This window comes from Callorhinchus milii, unplaced genomic scaffold, assembly GCF_018977255.1.
Source record: "Callorhinchus milii isolate IMCB2004 unplaced genomic scaffold, IMCB_Cmil_1.0 Scaffold26, whole genome shotgun sequence".
Classification (NCBI taxonomy): domain Eukaryota; kingdom Metazoa; phylum Chordata; class Chondrichthyes; order Chimaeriformes; family Callorhinchidae; genus Callorhinchus; species Callorhinchus milii.
This window is the reverse complement of record NW_024704767.1, coordinates 4,105,127-4,124,921: the sequence shown is the minus strand read 5'-3', so window position 1 is coordinate 4,124,921 and position 19,795 is coordinate 4,105,127. Positions and strand designations below refer to the sequence as shown.

The window sequence follows — 19,795 nt, the reverse complement described above, 5'->3', positions numbered from 1 at the left end:
ACTTAATCATCTAATCCTTCTCCTATTGCATCTCCTCAAATATGAACCATTTGTTTGTTCAACTAAGTGCTCAAGCAGGGAAAATGTGAAATTCCTTTTATAATATCTAGTTTCATATCACGCAGTTGAACGTTGCTTTATTTTAAAATGGTTTCAAGTGCACTGGGGCTTTCATTACTGTAATAAAAAAAACACGAAGTCCACCAACAATTGTGATCACAATACTTACTGACTTTGTCCAGATTATTGATCACAACATAATGTAATGTGTAGAAGTGGGAGAGTCTGTAGACCTTCTACCACGTTACCATGTTGGTTTCCATTCACTTATGAAAGTACTAGAAGCACTGGTAGTAGCACTAGAGAGAGATCTCATTGAAGATAAACTATAATTGTTTTTCTTCTAAATGACATAAAATTACTGGAAGTATTCTGTGTTTCATTTATGGTATAAACAGAACAGGTTCTTGTGGAAATAAAGTAGTTGTGCTCTTCAAGACATACTTTTATTTAGTGAATGACTGATTTTAGCTGCAGATTGTTAGACTGGACACTGCGGTGAAAAAACCCTTCATACAGGTTGGAGTGACACTTGTCTTATATTTATCAATATAACGATTGCTCTGCATTTCCACTGAATTGATGGGACTGGCAGTTTAAATTATGTTTTTGAATTCCATTGCCTCTTATTTAAATAATTATTTTCACAGAGCAGAGCACATGATTGTACTTTATTCTCTCCACCCAAAATTCTCTTATCCCCAAATCTTCTGGTCAGAAAGAGATGTAAACGTCACAAAATGATCCCTTGTGTGTGATATATTGGCCCCAAATGTGTTTTCAAAACTTTTCTGGGAGGAATTAATCCTTGAAAAAAATACAAGTTCATAAAACATCCCACTTTTACTCAGAACAATATGAGTAAATTGAGAGCTGCTCAGCTGAGCTAACCAAATGTGTGTTCCTTTGGATTTCTGTCCTCTATTTCTAGTCATCTCTGTTTACAGGCGACCATTCATTCAAAAATAGATTGCTGTAAACTCAGCCGTCTCTCTATCAGATAACACACATAAACAGCTGGAAAGAATGGTTAGAATACATTTTCATTTAATTACTTTCAAAGGATTTGGCCAAAGGCTATTATTGCCATTGCTCTTGGCTTTTGTTTCAAGGACTCTGAATAACTTCCCGCAGTCTAAACAGCAAGAGAACAAAGAAGCAGTGGGCCTGTTTGGCTGATATCAAATCAAAGCACTTCTTAAATGTAGTCTCAACAAAATGAGATGAAAGGATGAACCTGGTAGTCAGGAATGTGATCAATGTTCTCGCAGTAATCTGTTTTGGGTATAATGTATTGGTACTGTATCTAAATTAGCTTATAATAAGACAGGGGTGGAGCCAAATTAATAATCTCTGATCAGAGGGAGGGTTAATGATGCTGAACTGTTTGATAGTTTATTATTAGTATGATCCAACAGCTTTGATGTACTATCTCTTCTTACTATTGTAGCAGGGTGATTCCTTTTAGAATTAACAAAGATTAGGTTGAGTTCTTTCGACCTAAGTAGCTTTCCCATTTCTTAAGACATATTATCAATTCAAGTGTTTTGTCAGGCATCACTGTAGATTTTTTTCCAATACCAAATCCATCAACAATCTCATTTACTTAAGCAAACCAATGCTATTATCTACGTTAGTCAAACCACAGTGTTTGCTAGTCTGCTTCTTGTTGTGTGCTTCTTTGGCAAAGTCATTCCAAATTGAGAACAAAAGTAGCCATTCAAAAATACTTAGTTCCGCTGACAGTTGAGACTTTTAAAATTAGGTCTAGCATTATATTCATAACAAAAAGATCCATCATAAAATCCAAAGCAAAGTTCCATGAGAGAAACACAATGGCTGGAAAGATAGTGTGAAATTGGGGTGTAATATGCGTTGATTTCAAATAGGATTCCTCAATAAGGAAGTGATATTTCCTTTTCACCAGAACACTTCATTTTGACCCTTATGAGCTGTGCTCCAAAAATACATATTATCAGACCAGAAGTCCCACGAGTCGATATTGAATGTAATTTGTTCTACTGGGGGATGACTTATTTCCAGGTACCCATTGTGAAGCGATTCCTGGTGATAGTGAAAGAGTAGCTGAGAACTGCTAGGAGTATTCAGCAGCTTCTGTAGTTTATTAATAGAATTGGAGACAGTTTTTTGCAAGATGGCAAAGTGAACTTTACGAATGAATAAAGAACAAAATCAATGATAATGGGGGTACTTTTTAAAAAAAAATCATACATGTGAAATGGGGAGGGGTGACAGAGGATTGTTATTCAGCTGGAAATAAAGTCTTTGATATTGAAATAAACCTTGCATTTGATAAAAGTCTTTATCGCGTCATGAAGACATCTCAAAGCACTTCACAGGATTTCACTGTGAAGTGTAGTGACGTGTATTTGCTAGCTACACTGCAGCCAATTTGCAGACAGCAGTGTCCCACAAACAGCCACAAAATGAGTGATTTTTTTTAATTTAGGGGGTTAATTGGCAAGGACACTAAGAGAAACTCCTTTCTCTTTTTGAGGTGTGCCTAGGGATCTATAACAATAGCACTATGTTGAATTGTCAGCCTAGACTGTGCATTCAAAGTCCTAATGTGGGGCTTGAACCCATGACTTTCTGACTCAGAGGAGTGAGTGCTGCCAAATAAGTTCAGGCTGACATCTGGACAGCAGAAAGGCACAGTTTAACAAAAATAGAACCAACCTGAATGACGTCCCCATCTCCAATAACAAACGTAAGCTTTGGATCCCTGTCTACTATGGTTCCGTCCTCCAGCAATCCTTGCAGCTTCATTGTGACCTCTTGACCCATGAAAGGTCTGGAAGCATCTCCGAAGCCTTCCCTCAGTATTTTTTTCTGAATCAACATATCCTCTGAAGATTGGATGATTAAAACAAAATTAAACCATCATTTCCATTCCAAGATAAAAACAGTACAAACAACTTGCATTTATGTAATGACCTTGAAATAGGATAACTTGTTGGAGCGTTGAAATCAACAGTCCCCTGCCTGATTCAGTGATGAACCTCAGCATTTAACCTTGCCTCTGCCAGTAACTCACACATAATAATAATAATCCTTGCATTTGATATAGCGCCTGGTCACGCATTCGAGACATCTCAATGCGCTTGTTAAACATCTCGTGTTCATTCACTAGTAATGTTTCCAATAACTTTTCCTGTAGCGCAGTGGTAGATCCCCATAACTGGCAATCAGAGAAGGAAGAAATATGATAAACCTGATAGTAGCCCTTTTGTCATGTCAGTGGGGGGTATGATGGATATTATTACAACTGATTACACTCTTTCCAAGTATCAACCAATTTATGACAAAGTTAAAGGGTTCTGCTTCTGAAAGGCACAATAAATGAATGGTGCATTCGAATGAATCCAATCAGAACGATCATTTAGAAAGTATTCTTTATGTTGGAAATATCTTTATTAATTTCATTGTTTGCTACCCAGTGCTATAAGTTGTGAGGAAATCTTCAGCTAATAGTTTGCTAAACAGAGTAAAATTGTTAAACCCAATGTATTGTCACTCTTTGAATTCTGCTGAAATTGCGTTTGTTGCACAAAAATATATTTTCAAAGATAGAAATAGGAGCTAAAGGTATGAGACTTTTATCATTTCTACTTTACATTGCTTATTTACAACAGATGATTCTGCATGTTTGGCTTCATGTGAGGTTTCTGAATATCGCTATTTCTGTATTTTAATAATTAAAACCACTGAATAATAGATTTCATGTATGCTTAAGTGTACTTGGGGACAGTTTAATGCTGATGCAGTGTGTTATGCAGCAACTAAAGGTAGTTAAAATGGCTTGAGAGATCAAAGGGTCAGTACTTACCTGTGATGTCAATCCAGGTTTCAGAGGCACAGATATTCTTAAAGTTGCTGACACAGCACTCTCCAATGCTGTCAATTTCAAAAAATGGAACCTGTGAGGCATCTGCATTCGAAGTTGTTATTGTCTCTGGAGGAAGCTGGAACCTTACAGTCTTATTGGAACTGGGAGCTTTTTCCATTTTTGTTCGTTCTGCCTCCTCAGTAATGACAGATGCCATAGCTCACTCTTTTGTGGTTTTAAAAACTGCCCTGCCGATGTCTTCAGACAGATCGTCAACTCTATCCACTTGAAGCTTTAAATGTTGTTTATCTGTTTCTGCAACCAAGGCCTCACCATCTGGACAAGCCTTGGGATGTGTACAGCACTGAATCCTTTCTATATCTACCCAATTAACTGAGCGTTTTTATCCTCTTCCGGTTCTGCCAATGTCTCACCATCTGCACTGACCGATGGCTGGATTCAGTGCAAAGATATTTCTGTATCCGTACGATTTACTGATTCTCCTTTACTTTCTGCAAGTCATTCCCCGATTTGTTGAATCTCTGGAAGAATACTTAGCTGAATCAACTTTTACAGACTGTCAGAGTCCAATGTTTATAAAGTGAAGCCACAAAATAATGAAGAATACTTTTCAATGAACGAGTTCAACGGAAAGACAGTCGAGAATTGCTGAAGTATTCAGTAAAAGAGAAAATCCTGAACATGCTGCGGACGATAGAAATAGAACTGAAATGGTGTTACAGACACCAGATAACGTCAGTAAGAAGTCTGCAAGATAAGCTCCGTAGATTAGAAGCATAAAATCCTATCTAGAAAGTGCCAGTCAAAACCAATTCATTGTCGAGCATTTAAATGACTTCATTCATTTTTAAAAAAACATTTTAAAAAATTCCAAAACAAACAGTAGCAACGGTTCACCAAGTTGACCCTAACTCTCTTGTGTAGTCTTAGAAATGATTGCCTTCATTTCTAGAACTGCACAAATAACCCTGACTTTCCTGTTCCTGTGGCCTCAATCATGTGATGTATCATAAGTATACCCTCTGTGAGGCTGATCTATATTTACCCCAAGCCAGATTACAAATATTACCTGAATATTTGACCAAGTCTCAGGAGTAAATATGGAAGGCATATAAATAGATGGGAAGCACTTTCATATGTTATGCAATGTTTCAGTTCAGTTATCGTCAGTTTACTATTTGTTGCAAGTGGTGGATTAGCATCACTGTTCTCCTTATGTAACTACATCATGTCCATAATTCTTGAAATTGACAATATTTTTTTCAGGTACGAGAGTTAATGTTGTGATTTTTAAAGTATGCAAAAACTACTGTGGATTACCAAATTTATAGCATGGATGTTGAGAATGTAGCATATGTAGCATTAAATATTTTAAAAGGTTATTTTCAATATTTAAACAATGGCAGAAGTAGCAGAAGCTTTTACTTTTTAAATACATAATATGCGAGGCAGATGTCTTGGTAAAACATTTGGAGCAATACACATCATAAATTTAGAAAGATTAGACTACAGACATAACTTAGGTCATTACATAGAATCAATTAACCCAATTCTTCCCCAGTAAGACATATATAGACATATATTAACCTCTCAATTTAATTGTACAGCCACTGCTGTATGCAAAATTTCTGTCAGGTTTTGCATAGATTTTGTGCAAACATCTATATTTCCATATTTATGAAGCACTAAAGTTATTGGACTTGTTAAAGTCTTGTAAAAGGCCATTGAATAAGAATTTATGCCTCATTAATACTGAATATTGTATATAGATCAAACTGAGTATTTGTTGAGAGCAAAGGCAATACGTTGACATTTAGAGGTGAGCAGTGAAGAGGAAAGGACAGCCTGGAAATCCAGTTTAAACAGCTAATAAAAAGATCACTCTGTTTTGCTTCAGTACAAGCTAGATAGCATTGACTGTCGCATACCATAATACTTCCCTCCTTCTCTGCATGTTTGGAGCTCTCCTCCACCACCAAAACTCTCAGCAAAGACTTGCAGGCTCTCATCCGAAAATCATCCAATACAATTGGATTTTGTTGGACCTAAAATTTCACGCTTCACATCTGGATGAATGGACTTTCTACTTTTATTAATAGAAATGGATTGTTGATAATTTACATGATGAAATATTCTTCATTGAAGGTCCTCCCCCCCCCCCCCCCCCCACCCTTTATTGGTTGCAACATCAACTCTAACAAAATTACAATTCCCACACTCCAATGACATGTTGGGCATCATTGCAATTTTACGATCAATAGTAACTAAGATACTATACATGTTGCTGGGGTATTTTGTTCTGGGTTAAAACCTCTTGGTCAAATCTATGACATCCAACTTTTACAGCTCTTGTAAAAGAGGAAACACATTGCTGTGGAATCAAACGTTCTAGCACTATTTACAAATGTAGAACAATAATATTGCTTAAATCTGGAATGCTATTCATTTATACAACTCACTGAGTCTGGTAACATTTTCTTAAAAGTCTTAAACCTTCAAGACAAATAATAAAAATGGCTTACTTCCTCTCGTTCCAGTAATTTGTGTATTAATAGAAATGTATTTTAACCTCAGAAAGAAAATCCAATTAACCTTATGTGATGTTATCTCACCAAAGCCTCAATGCAATTTAAACAACATATGCACTTCACGCTTTTTAACTTCATATACCCTACCTTATTGATTTTTAAATACATTCCAAATTAATTCAGCCATTCCTTAATTCCGTTCTTTCAAAATAAATCTGGCATGTATTATTTTCACTCTTTCCAGTGTTTGTTTGGCATTATTTTGCTTACCTTAAAAGTCTTGCATGTCACTTCCTCTCCTATTTTTATGACTATTTGTTCTGGTTAAATAAAATCTATTGGTAAAAGATGAACTGGCTTTGTGCTGTGAATTCTCAAGCATGAAGATATGCAGCATTAATGAAACGTTATGAATTTACCAGTGACAGGAGAATCACCCCTAAGATAGTTCTGGAATAGAGCTTTCTGCTGCCATGGTTAAATATACTCCATTCCATGTTTTGTGGCAGATCATCAACTGCATGATTATTAAACTTAAAAAAAGTCACAGTGTGAGCAGGAACATGTGGTTGAGAAAGGTAGTGTAAAACTCACTGTACTTTTTAAAGTCAGTTGTTAATTGATATTCGCCGTATATATCTGAATCATTTGGTGGAAGTCAATCAGTATGAGACTGTTCTATCATTCTTATTTGTACACCCACGATATGGCTCGCTTTCCCTCAAAGTGTACTAGGTGGCCTCTGTGTTCAATCCTCACTAATGAGTGCAGGTCCCTATAACTAGGTGTAACCTGACTAATGAATTCTTCCACGACAATAGGTACTACCAATTGCTATTTAAATTAAAGCAAATTGGGAAGCTTCAATCAACCAGAGGTTTATTTTACATCTCGGTGACCTAGGTTGATCCTGTTTGTGTATTCCCTCCTTTGATTTTATACAGAAAGCTCGAATTAAAGCACGGTTAAGTTAGCTCAACAGAATTTTATTGCAGCTTCAATAAAATCCACAACACTCTGCATTAAATCTTAAACAGTATGATAAATATCAACAAATACAACTATAAAATAACAAACATTGATCACACTTAAACTACGCACACTAGCAGCCACTTGTAATGAAGTTATCAACACTGCTCATCAATAGTCAGAGCACGTACATTTGTTGTCATCAGGTAGAAAAATAGCAACCACAAGCACATGGCACTCGTTCTTTTATGGGCATTGAACCCCTCCCCGAATTAGGGTACCCAATGGCAATTGTATAGCACCAATTATTTCATGTAATTGGTGCCTTTTTTATGGTCCAATCAGATCTTCCCCTCAGCTGCCCATTTGGGGACAAGTATACTTCCAATCGTTCATTTGCATATTGGAAAAGTAAGTTACCCGCCAAATTGTTGCAATCGGTGCTAGAGTCAGATTTGATAGCTCCATAAGTGTCAAAAACGTTAAATACATTTTAAAAAATGTACTTAAAGAGTTACTCAATATATTTAAACAAGAGACAAGCATAGAAAACAACAGGGGTGACCATGACAAATAAAACAGGTTTTTCTCTGAAGAACAATAAATTCTCAACTTTCATGAGCTGTAAGTATAACTGGAGTGAGCCTGCAACCCTGACTTCAGTTCCCAGCACTCTTGTCTCTGAGTCAGAAGGTTGTGAACTCAAACAAACCCCATGTTGAATCTCACAAGGTCCTGTCGGTACCTGCTCAGGTGGATGTTACGCATCTCAAGGTACAACTCAAAAAAGAGAAGGGTGTTTCTGTTGGTGTCCTGGACAACAATGCTCCAGATAAAAATGGTCATTCCCTCCATGGTTGTTTGTGGGACATTGCATTTGCCTACAAAATATGCAGTTGTTGCACTTCAAAGCAAAATCTTGTAAAGTTCTTTGATATCCTCCTGATGTGAAAAAATATATCAAATGCAAAGGTTATTATTTTTTTTAACCCTTGTGTGAAATGAGTTCCAAGCAATAAATTATTTTTGCTTCTGTGATTTGTGCTTATTGCACGCAAGCCAGGCTCCTGATTTTCCGAGAGGGCCTCCTGAACGCGTTCACGGGGGTTTTCTAAATCCTGTGACAATTCACAGTGAGGTCTTGTGTGTACTTAAGCCTCTTCGGGATGTGGTCTTGGCACTCAGGTTCGTTACTTGTCATCAGAATGGTTCGCTTTTGTTCGTGGAATCTGAACGTGAAGAATTGACCAGTTTAGTGCAATGTTAGGGCAAGGGGAGGAAGAGAGCCAAAGTTTGGAGCAGAGAAACTCCAAAACAACCACACGTGGAAAGAATTCGCCAGGCAGGAAGGATGATGGGTGAAGCTTCTACTGGTATTCTGTGAAGGCTTTTAGGATTGACAGAAATTTGAGGTGCATACACAGCAGCCCTGTTCTTGTAAAGAGTTGTCTAGAGGACTAGTGACTCTTTTGCTGAAGTCCATTCATCCTTGAGCAGGTCTTCAGATATCAGCAATCCTCGACCACTTAATTAACGTTTGTATCTTTAAAGCTATTGAGGAGAAGCCTGATCCCTGATTTTCCCATTTTCTCTCCTGGCTTCTGTGTTCTATTCAGTAAGATTCTGCAATTGGGAGCAATTGTCAGGGCTGTCCCAGAAAATCAGCTTCCAAGGTACACGCTAAACTGTGTAAACTTTGGACTCAAGTGAGTCCAAGAACAAAAGATACATTTTCTCAGCAGCTTACAAAAATAGGGCTATAATGTTCCATCAATGTCTAGAAATAGGCTTTGGAGAGCAGTACAGTTAATATCAGGGGCAAGTTGGGACAAGCTTTAAGGAGGAATCTTTCACCAGCTTTTTTAGTCACATTTGATGCTTATATACCTACAAACCCAAAGAGCTTAAAATTTGTAACCGAAGAGAACTTGCAACCCTGGCATGAAATCAGATCCAGAAAAAGGACACCTTGGTAATAGCACGTCGTCTTTCAATTAAGACCAACTGTTATCAATGAGGCAAATGAAGGTCAATTCAGCGATACTGGCATTTAGAAATAATCAGTGTGCTGTAGAAAGACTTTGGACCTGTATTGTAAACTCATTTCTTCATCTATTGATATATGTCACAATAAGTGAAACTTAATGTAGATAAAGGTCATGTTGTGTTCGTATGAATTTGCAATGCTACCTTCTTTGAAATTCTTAAATGTTAACTAACAATGCATATCAAGGCTGTGCACAAAAGGTGAACTGTTTAGATTTATGGCGGATAGTGGACACCACAGGAGTCCACCTTCGACAGTGAGTGTGCTTGACCACAAGGCACAAGAGTCATGAAGTGTAAATGTTATACCACAGCAGGATGAACGTGATGTTATATTCGTACAATGGATATTTGGAGAAAACGTGTAAAATCAAGACGTTAAATTGAGGACCTGCCTTCCTTATCTTTATGTGCGGTCATAAGAGTAATACTGTACTGCAGTCACAGTTATCCAGTCAAAAGTCAGAATGTTTTGATGTTGTCTGGGTAATTACAGGGGCTGTTGGGGCAGGTGCCTTAAGCAGCAGGAACGTTAGTTCAACTTTTTGACGCTTCTTGTTGCTGGCCGTCAATTTTAACAATTGTGAAGCCTCAGGAATACGAGGTCTGACCCACGAGATTATGAGTTGTAGGTTTCAGTGAAGGAGGTGAGAAGGTATCTTTATCATCTGTTTTTATGAGCTCAAAGGTATTTTTATGTATACCCATACACTTTTGTTGCAAGTCCTTTATTTTAAGATGTCAGTACTTGTTTGTTCAGTTTATCTGAGACATAATGAGAGAGCAGAAGTGATATCCAAGACCTCAGAGCAATGCATGATCTAGTAAGATGTAGCATCGTATTGCTCCTCAGGCCATTCCATTCTATAACTTCTTTTAAAACAAATGATATAAACTGTATAATGCCACATACAGTTTAAATAGAAGGTACTGTTAATAGCATCAGGTAATACAGACCGTAGTACTAACAATAGTAACATTGACACAGTGCTGAGTAAACAAGAATCATAAGGTTAAAACAAGTATGTGATTTTGTGCAGTTCTAAAACTATGATTTAAAATATTCAACACTTGACATCAATTTCTGCATACAGTGTGACTGAACGTGTCATAGGGAGCAAGGCAGAGAGCTAGCGACCGGAGTTCTGTAATGACTGAACAGTGGGATTATAGTCAAATTTCATATAAAATGCTATGCCCCGTTACTTGAAGGTCAATACTGGCTATTCATTCTTCCTCAGACATCAATTTATATCCACTCCAATGTGTATCAATGTGCCAACAAATGAAAACCTGATATTCTCTAGAGGGCCACTTACTCAAAGTGTGATTAGAAAGCTGCTTGATCTAATCTTAGTTAGTTGATAACTTGTTATCCCAGCATCTGAAGTCAATGAAATGGTACCAATTCCCCATTCAATTGAAAATGCTATATAACGAAACATGCTAAACTCTATTGTTTTAAAGCATTAATTTTTTTATTGGATTTACAAAAATGAATTACATGGACAATAATAATAATAATCCTTGCATTTGATATAGAGCCTTATGACATTGTTGACACGTTTCAAAGCTCTTGCAGAATATATTTTGAAGTGAAGTGGAGTGACTGTGGGCGAAACACGGAAGCCAGTTTCGCACAGCAGTGACCCACAAACAGTCGTGGATTGAGTGAACCCATTTTTTGAGGGATTTTACTCCTACTTTTATACTTATTATATTCGCTACTTTTTAGTATTATTAAAATACTGTAATAATCCAATTCAAAGAACAATCTAAACCACAAGAGCAGAGCTTGCACAGTTGATAGTTCTAATCCAATCTTTGTGACTGTATGATATTATTGCTTTAAATTCACAGGGAGTTAACCAGTTTTATTTATAGTACAATATATTGATATTACATTTTCATAGCTACGTGAATTTTTCCATTGCGATTAAATATGTGCAATGGGAGATAGCTGTACTTCCAGTGCTTCTATTGGCACTCATGTATGTGTCAGACAAACTCCACAGTTTTACAATGCTTTTTTTAACAATTAATTTTCCTGTAGATCGATAGCCTGTACATATTGTTATTAATTATAATAGATTAACAAGCTGCTGAGTAATTGCCACATACAATTTAGACGGCAGGTATGGTTAATAGCATCGGGTAATACAGACCATAGTACTAACAATAGTAACATTGACACAGCGCTGGGAATAACTGCATGCGGGCATCAATGAGGTAAACAAGTTCCATCTGCCCTCTTGAGAGCTTGATCTCCAGGCACACAACCAGAGTTCACTGACAATTGAGAAGAATACTCGAAAGGGCACTCTTGAAAAATGAAGACCAAATAATAAGGGAATTCTGCAAGTTGAAACGTAATGCACTCGCAAGAAGCTACAGCTGGAATTATCTTTTCGATAGTATGGATATGGGTTAAAGAGTATGCTTCCTTTGGCATAAATCCTGCTTTCACCATAATTGTCTGCACTTTCAACACTGAATTAAACCCAGCCATGATGTATCAGTGCACAGTTACTAAAACACCAATTAAATATCTAATTAAGGGGCAAACCTGACTAATTAAGACAAGCTGCCATTTCTGCGTATTGTTTTGAAGTGCTAAACATATGTGTTATAAAGAACTTTTGAAATAGGATTAACATCTTTTGTACTTATTAATCAGCTGCACAATACGCATTATCTTTTACATATATTTTGATGCAAATGAAGCTGCTGTAATTGTTGCAGCACAGGGGTGAAAGGCTTGTATGCCTCCCACAGAGGCAAAGGGCCGAACAAAAGAGCTACTTTGCAGTGTAGCAAAGTCTTTTCAATCTTAATTTAATTACATTTCAACCAATTATCATCCTCAAAATGGACAGAATCCAGGGGAAATTAGGCATAATGTTTTTTTTAAAAAAGAAAGAAAAAGAAACTAATTAGTTACATTAATTAGAAGACAGAAAGAACTTGCATTTTATACCACTTTTTCTTATTAAAATGTCTCAAAGTATTTTCCAAGTAATTAGTACTCAATGTAGTGACTGTTTTTGCAGCAACAAGTGACCACCACCAACAATTAGGTGAATGACTGATTAATATGGAGGATTGCTGACCAGCACATGAGGAGAAATCCCCTTCTGTCTTGAATAGTGTCACTTTTCACATCCATGTGAAAACAAGAGAAAAGGAAAACAGGGTGAGCAAAAATAAAGGACTTTTTAAAAACTTTTTTTTGCAACTAGAATACTGAAACTTTTCCTGACATTTAAGTAGGTTATAGCTTTGATATTAGTGTTTGTTTGAGCATTACATGCTTGAGTTGAAAGCATAACAAAATGGCCAGCTCAGGGAATTTGGAAATTCTCAGGACCTGTGACAGTCTAAGGATTAATTATGTTGATTGTGACTCTAATTCTAGTCAGACATTGTCCATAAATGTCTCATTAAATGACATTTATTCTACATAAGACAAACGTATTTTATCTGGTGTTATTTTTATGATATAAAAGCTGAACCTTATGTTTTCCCTGTTCAATTTATGGACATGCTTTTCTTAGGTTTTTCTGGCGCTGGATGAAGCATGCAACCATCTTAATTATATTTTTGCTGTGAATTTCAACTGCTGAATTAAAAGTATGGAGTCCCAGAGCAATATTCCAAATTTCTCTAGAGTCTGATATGGGTTCCTGTAGTCAAATGCATCAATTTTTAAACATTCTGCTCACCTCAGAAAATTAATTCCGGTCCCCAAGTAAATTTCATTTTACTTGGGCTCTCAATACATTAATAATGCAAAATCACCTTTAAAACCAGCAGTGCATATTTTCCCCTTCTGTTTAATATGCCACATTTTTCCCATAACTATGAATACTTTATTTGCAGTGGAAATCATTTTATATGAATTGTCCAAACTAGTATTTTTTTATATATGAGAAAGTTTATTTCAGAAATAACACTTATCATTTCAATGCAAATATTTTGGGCAAGATATTCTAAAGCATCCATAATTAGTAGTGTTATGGAGTGGTGGAGGGAAAGGCTGTTAATGGTTTACGGAAATAGGATGGGGAAGATGATTTAGGAGAATGTTGATCATGGTAATTCTGATCTTTGAATTGTTGATAGTCTTCATCGGCCTGAAATTGCAACTAGTCTTAGTTTTAAAATTTGAGATTTTATGGAATTGTGGAAAATTATTAGGAGTACTTGACACAAATGAAGGAGACAATTTTATATAAATACAGAAAATAATAATCCTTGCAACTCTGATCTACCGTTTGATAATATATTTCTACGGAATATTTTAGTGGTTTCCAACTATACCTTTGTTGTTTTAGATTTCAATCTTTCAAGACTCAATGCAAGATGTCAAGAGCAAGAGAATTACAAGGTTCCTTGATTATTATCGTGATCAAAAATTCATCAGTACTTCAACTGAGGGAACATACAACAGGCTGCTTTGATTTATGTGAGATGCATAAACCTGAAAAAACAACATCAATTTGTATCCATAATTCAATGTCAGTCAGAAGCGTAGTTTCCCAGCTGTCTTTGTATAAACAGATCCTTATTCAGTTTAATGCCAATTCAGCAAATAATTCTCTACGCCATCGGGAAAAATTGCTGTCCAGTTTAAAAAAGACTCAGCCTTAGTAACCAAAGCTATATAAGTTCTTTAACAGTATTCACTAAAAGGAGCATTTAGCCCTTAGGGTTGATCGCCAACAAAAACAAGCAGAATAAATTTGCTAACAAACTTGCTTGTGGTTAGACACCAAGTGCCAGCTGAACCTGCTTCAGAATAAAATAAGTTAGGGAAAACGATGGTGCAAAGAAAAAAAGATGTCTTGCATGAATAATAGCAAAACTTAAAGAAACCACTTTTCTGAGAATGGAATTAACATTCTGAGAGAGTGGTGGATACAAATGACATTTTGAAATGAGTTTTCCTTGTTTTGCAAGTACATGAGCAGAAAAAATAAAGCTTCCCTTCAGTGTGCACCGAAAACTCCTGCATGTATGAATGAGGATATTGTGTACTTATGAAAACATGTCTCCATCCCAAGGTGCAGCTGTGCAGGGAGTTTTGTGCAAACATTTTCTTTAAGTAAACTATCTTACTAAATATACAATGTTACAGAAAAATAAAAATAGATCAAATATTTAATAAGTAGAATGTAAGAAGAGTATGAATCATGATATTTGCAGCACGAATATTGTACACAAATATTGCTTCAAAGGAAATGTGTCTTGCTCAGGACAACATTGCAGATGCTGCTAGTACCAGAGGCAATGTATTCTCAGGTCTAGTGTTAGTGTCCAGTGTGAAGGATTAACTTTGATTCTTCAAACATGTGTTCACAGATGCTGTTATCTGACCTAGCAATTTCCAAAATATTACCACTAAAATCTAACTTGCCTTTCCTTTGAAATGACACTTTCTGTTTCCAAACCAGGGTGGTGGAGTTTATATTATCTGTGGGTGGATAGAATGAAATACATCTGGAACCAAATTGGTAATGGCCTTGGCTCAGACATGAAGTATGCAAGCACTTCAAAGTCAACAACATTTGCTCTTTGGCTCTAAACAATTTTTTGTCTCTGTGCTATTTTTCGCTACCCCATTTGAAGAAAAGAATTTCAATGATGTTCAATGAATGTTACTTGTATTGCAGATCAGTTTTGGCCCATGGTTTGACACAGAGGAAAGAAAAGATTTTTGGAGAGAACAGCACTAGCACATCTTTAAGTCTAAATTCAAACATAAAATGAACTTAAGTCTAGGAAGTTCTAGTTAACAACAATTTTTAAAAATAACACAAATGGATGGAAAGAGGAAATTAACTGGCAACTTTTTGCAAAAGGGAAAGAGGGAGAATAGTTAAAAAATGATGATAATAACTAGCATTTATGAAGCACCTATGATGTTGAAAAAAATATTGGTTGAAGTGCTTTACAAAATATAATTTCATTATAAAATATATTATAAGATACAGTACAAAGGTTCATCTGATATTCACTTGTTCTGAGGTTATGCACCTGTTGTTGCATTCATTTCATGCACTTAAAATATTTAAATCAACAAGGGACTGCCAATGTCTTGCTAATTGATCCCTAGTGATAACTTATCTTAAGTATAGCATTCTGCAGTATTTTAAGAAAATCTCATGATTACTAAATGGGAGTTGAGGGCAATGCCATTCAAACTACGCAAAGAAATAGATGAGTTGAGTGAGCAGATAATGAGAATGTTTTAATTAAAATAAATAATGGAAGAATGTTCTCACAAGGTGGTGTCATTGTTTTCTAGTCCACTGTTCAATATAAAACATAAAATAATTTAAAAATACACATATATTAAAAGCCAGAAGCGAGGAGTACATTTAATAAAATTACAGCAACTGGATTTCAGTGCCCAGTTGATTTAATATCACAACTGAAAAGAAACCAGAATGAATCATTAAATAGCAACAACACTCAATAGAGTGCCATGAATTCTGAACTGGGATCAAATTGCATTATGGATTCAAATTTGTCACCCTCTTGTCACAGGGTGACCACCATTGTCACCGGTTAATCTACCGTGGCACAGATTTCTTTACTTGATGCTCCAATTCACACTGCTCAGCTAAGTCACCTTGATTAATCTATGACTTGCATTAAGCAGCTGTTGCATGCAAAAATATATTATTTTGTGTATATAAAATTTCCATCTTCTCACTAGTTATACAGTCAAATGCATAATTCTAACACATTGCATGGTGGTAGTGCTTAATGATCAATTGTTATATATTTAGTTCAAATAGATGAAAACAAGATGAAGTGTGCTTCATTGACATCCTCGCCCTCTCCGAAACCTGGGTCACCCCAGGCGACACCACCTTGGTGTTTAGTTGAGGTGTGGCCTCAACTACAACTAACGGTCCATTGGCAGATTTGACTTCACCATATCAAGACCTACCGCTGCGCTCTTGCCTTCGCCAAATCCTCCTTCTACTCCAAGGTTATCTTGGAGGCAAAGGACAACCCCAGGCTTCTCTTTTCCACCACAAACCGTCTCCTCTGTCCACCTTCCCACGCCTCGCCCATCCTCTCCTCAAACTCCAAGTGGACTTCCTCAAATCCAAAATCGAGCGGATATGTTCAGCCACCTCTGCCCCGTCCAACACCACCCCCACATCACCTCTCCCTCATGATCCACTCCCCACCCATCCCCTCTACAGTCCTTCGACCCTATCTCTCCCTCCTCCCTCACTGCCATCGTTCGCAAACTCAAACCCACCACCTAGTCCCTCGATCCCATCCCCGCCTTCTGTCGACCACTCCATCCTCATACACCGCCTCTCCTCTTTACTTAATATTCACAGACCTGCCCTTGCCTGGTTCGATTCCTATCTCTCTCACCGTCTCCACTTTGTTGCCTCTAACGGTTTCTCCTCCAGCCCCCCGTACTGTCACGTCTGGTGTCCCCCAGGCCTCTGTCCTTGGCCCTCTCCCTTTTAATATCTACATGCTCCCCCTTGATGTCATCATCCGCCCATATGGGGTCAACTTCCAGATGTATGCGGATGACACCCAACTCTGCCTCCACCTATAACTCCAGGACCATTGATGTCCACAGACTGCCTGTCAGCCATCAAGTCCTGGATGAGGGCAAATTTCCTACAGTTGTATGTGAACAAGACTGAGGCCCTCCTGATTGGCTCGCGCCAGCGCCTCAGCACCTCAGGCTCTGGCAGCATCAACCTCCATGGTTGCACACTATAACTCAACAAGCCAGTCAGGATCCTAGGTGTCCTGTTCAACCTTCAACTGTCTTTTCTTCCCCACATCCAAGCTACGACCCGCTCTGCCTTTCCTCACCTCCGTAATATTGCCCCTAACTCACCCCTCAGGCCGCTGAAGCTCTTGTTCATGCCTTCATCACCTCCAGGCTCGACTATGCTAACGCCCTGCTTGTCGGCCTTTCCAACTCCTCCCTCCACAGGCTGCAGATAATCCAGAATTCCTCAGTCCGTGTCCTCTCCCGCACCAAACTCCGTGACCCCATCCCTCCATTCTCGCCCGACTCCATTGGCTTCCTATCCTTCAGAGGATCCAGTTCAAGATCCTGGTCTTCACCTACAAAACCCTCCAAGGCCTTGTCTCACCCTAACTCTGCGACTGCCTAACTCCCTACCAACCCGTCTGCTCCCTTCGCTCAGTCATCCCTGGCCTGCTCCATGACCCTCCCCACCTGCCCCACCATTGGTGGTGGAGCCTTCAGCCACTCTGCCCCCAACCTCTGGAATTCCATCCCCGAATCACTCCTCACCCCCTCCTTAGTCTCCTTCAAGCCCCGCCTCAAAACCCTCCTCTTCAACTATGCCACCGGTCACCCCCATTCCCCTCCCCTCCCTTCTTCCCGCCCCCCCCCCACCCCGACCCCAGCTCGGGGCTGAAATGCTGTACACTGTCCAGTGCCTTGGTACGTCCTCCTGATGTGAAAGGCACTATACAAATGTAATCTTGTTGCTTCATTGTACAAAACAAGGCCACATGAAATTAGTCAAGCTTTTTGGAACCTCACAAGAAATTTCACAGCAAGCTGAGGAAGGTTGATTGAGGTCACTGATGTCCTCATTCTAAGCTCATTGAAAGATGAATTACCAGTGTATTAGTACCAGTGAAAAAATGGGAGTTGAACCAGTCCTGCCAATTCCATCTCACTGTTTACAAGACCGAGACAGCAATCGCAAAGCTATATCAGTGAACTTTCATGGTACTGGAGAAAAGCTAGGGACCAATCCACCAAGAAGGAAACTGAGAAATCAGTTACAACAATTGAGATTGCTCCTTTCCTTTATGACACATTCAATCAACCCTCTCAGAATGAATCATCACTGGATTGGAGTTCTTCGAGAGATTAAAGGCTTGATTATTCATTCAGTTTCACCAGGACGTCCTCAAACTTCCTTCCCGGATGTTGATTATGCTTTTAAAGAAATCGTGTATATCTTAAAATTGCCCTTCATAACCCTGTGAACATGTTGTTTTTCTTGTCCTGCTGGATTGGCGTATTCTCTCTGTTTCAGTTAGCATCATCTGTACATCTCTATAAGTATCCCTCTGAGACATTTTATTCTAAGATGAAAAGCCATATCTTAACCAGTCACTCCTCACAGTTCTTTCCAATAACAATTTCTCTTTTAGAAACATAGGAACAGGAGTAAGCCATTCGTCCCATCGAGCCTGTCTCACCAATTTCAAGATTGTGGATGACCTGCAACTCAACTCCACCACCTCGCCCTATGAATCCCTTTGCTCATTAACCCGAATCAGAGTTTATCTGTCTGGAATGTAGTCTGACTTGACATTCTTGTGTTCAAAATGAACCACCTTGCAATTTTCCCCCATTAAACTCCAATTTCGATAGTTCCACCCATTTTCTTAATTTGTCTATATCCCTCTGCAAATTTCCACTGCCAACCTCACAATTTACCACACCTCCCAATTTAGTATCATCTGCTAGAATAGTCAAGAATAGTTTCAAGAATAAACAATTGAATTGCATCTGGAAATATAATACATTATAACAGATATGCACAAACCTTATTTAAAGGCAAACAAATAAAATAATGTAATAATAATGGAAAATTAAAACAAAATACTTTACAACAAGGAAAATGTTCAAAAAAAGTGATTATTGAAAAATTGAACATGCAGAAACAAAACAAATAATTCCACGATTGCACTGTTGGAAAATGCCAAAGACTGGACTGATTACATAGTAAGTGACTCTTCACTTAATTGGTTCCTTAATAATGTTACAAGATGTAGATGAATTTAATTTATGTAAAATTGATTTTTTTAAAAGATAACTTACATTTAACTATCCTTGTTCCTTATATGTTAATACATGTCTGGAGTCATTTTAGATATCTAATTACTCTGCACATGAGCCGGGCATAAATTGTAACCTTTAACACATTGTAAAAAAAAACTCTGCTCTCAACATTTATGAATTCATTAGACAGTTCTAGTATCTCAGTATTGAAAATCTGTGTCTGGCTTCACTGTTTCAATTAGGGTTTAGTGTTATGAGCACACAATGTTATTAATTATAACCAATGTGTGATGTCCAGCACCGGTTCAATATTAATTAGTAGATGTATTATTTGACTCAAGCAATTAAATTGGCATCAGCAGTCATTAATTCCATATAGGTGACTCTATTGTTAAAAAAACTATTTTCAGTGTAGCTGGATGAAATGAGAAATCTATTTAAAATAGATTTATTTACTTTGTTAAACCTAATGTATATTGAAGTGCATACATTTCCAGT

At 37.6% G+C, this 19,795-nt stretch overlaps 1 protein-coding gene across 1 annotated transcript in view; it reads right to left on the bottom strand.

The window, feature by feature from the left end:
• Window positions 1–4,127, bottom strand: part of fkbp16 (FKBP prolyl isomerase 16) — a 32,973-nt gene extending 28,846 nt beyond the window's left edge. Inside the window, exons 1-2 of the mRNA XM_007909789.2 lie at window positions 3,911–4,127; window positions 2,761–2,930 (exon numbers count right to left, since the gene is read on the bottom strand). Coding sequence (XP_007907980.1) covers window positions 2,761–2,930; window positions 3,911–4,127 — 387 coding nt within the window. The remainder of the gene's footprint in view (window positions 1–2,760; window positions 2,931–3,910) is intronic.
• Between the last annotated feature and the right edge of the window lie 15,668 nt (window positions 4,128–19,795).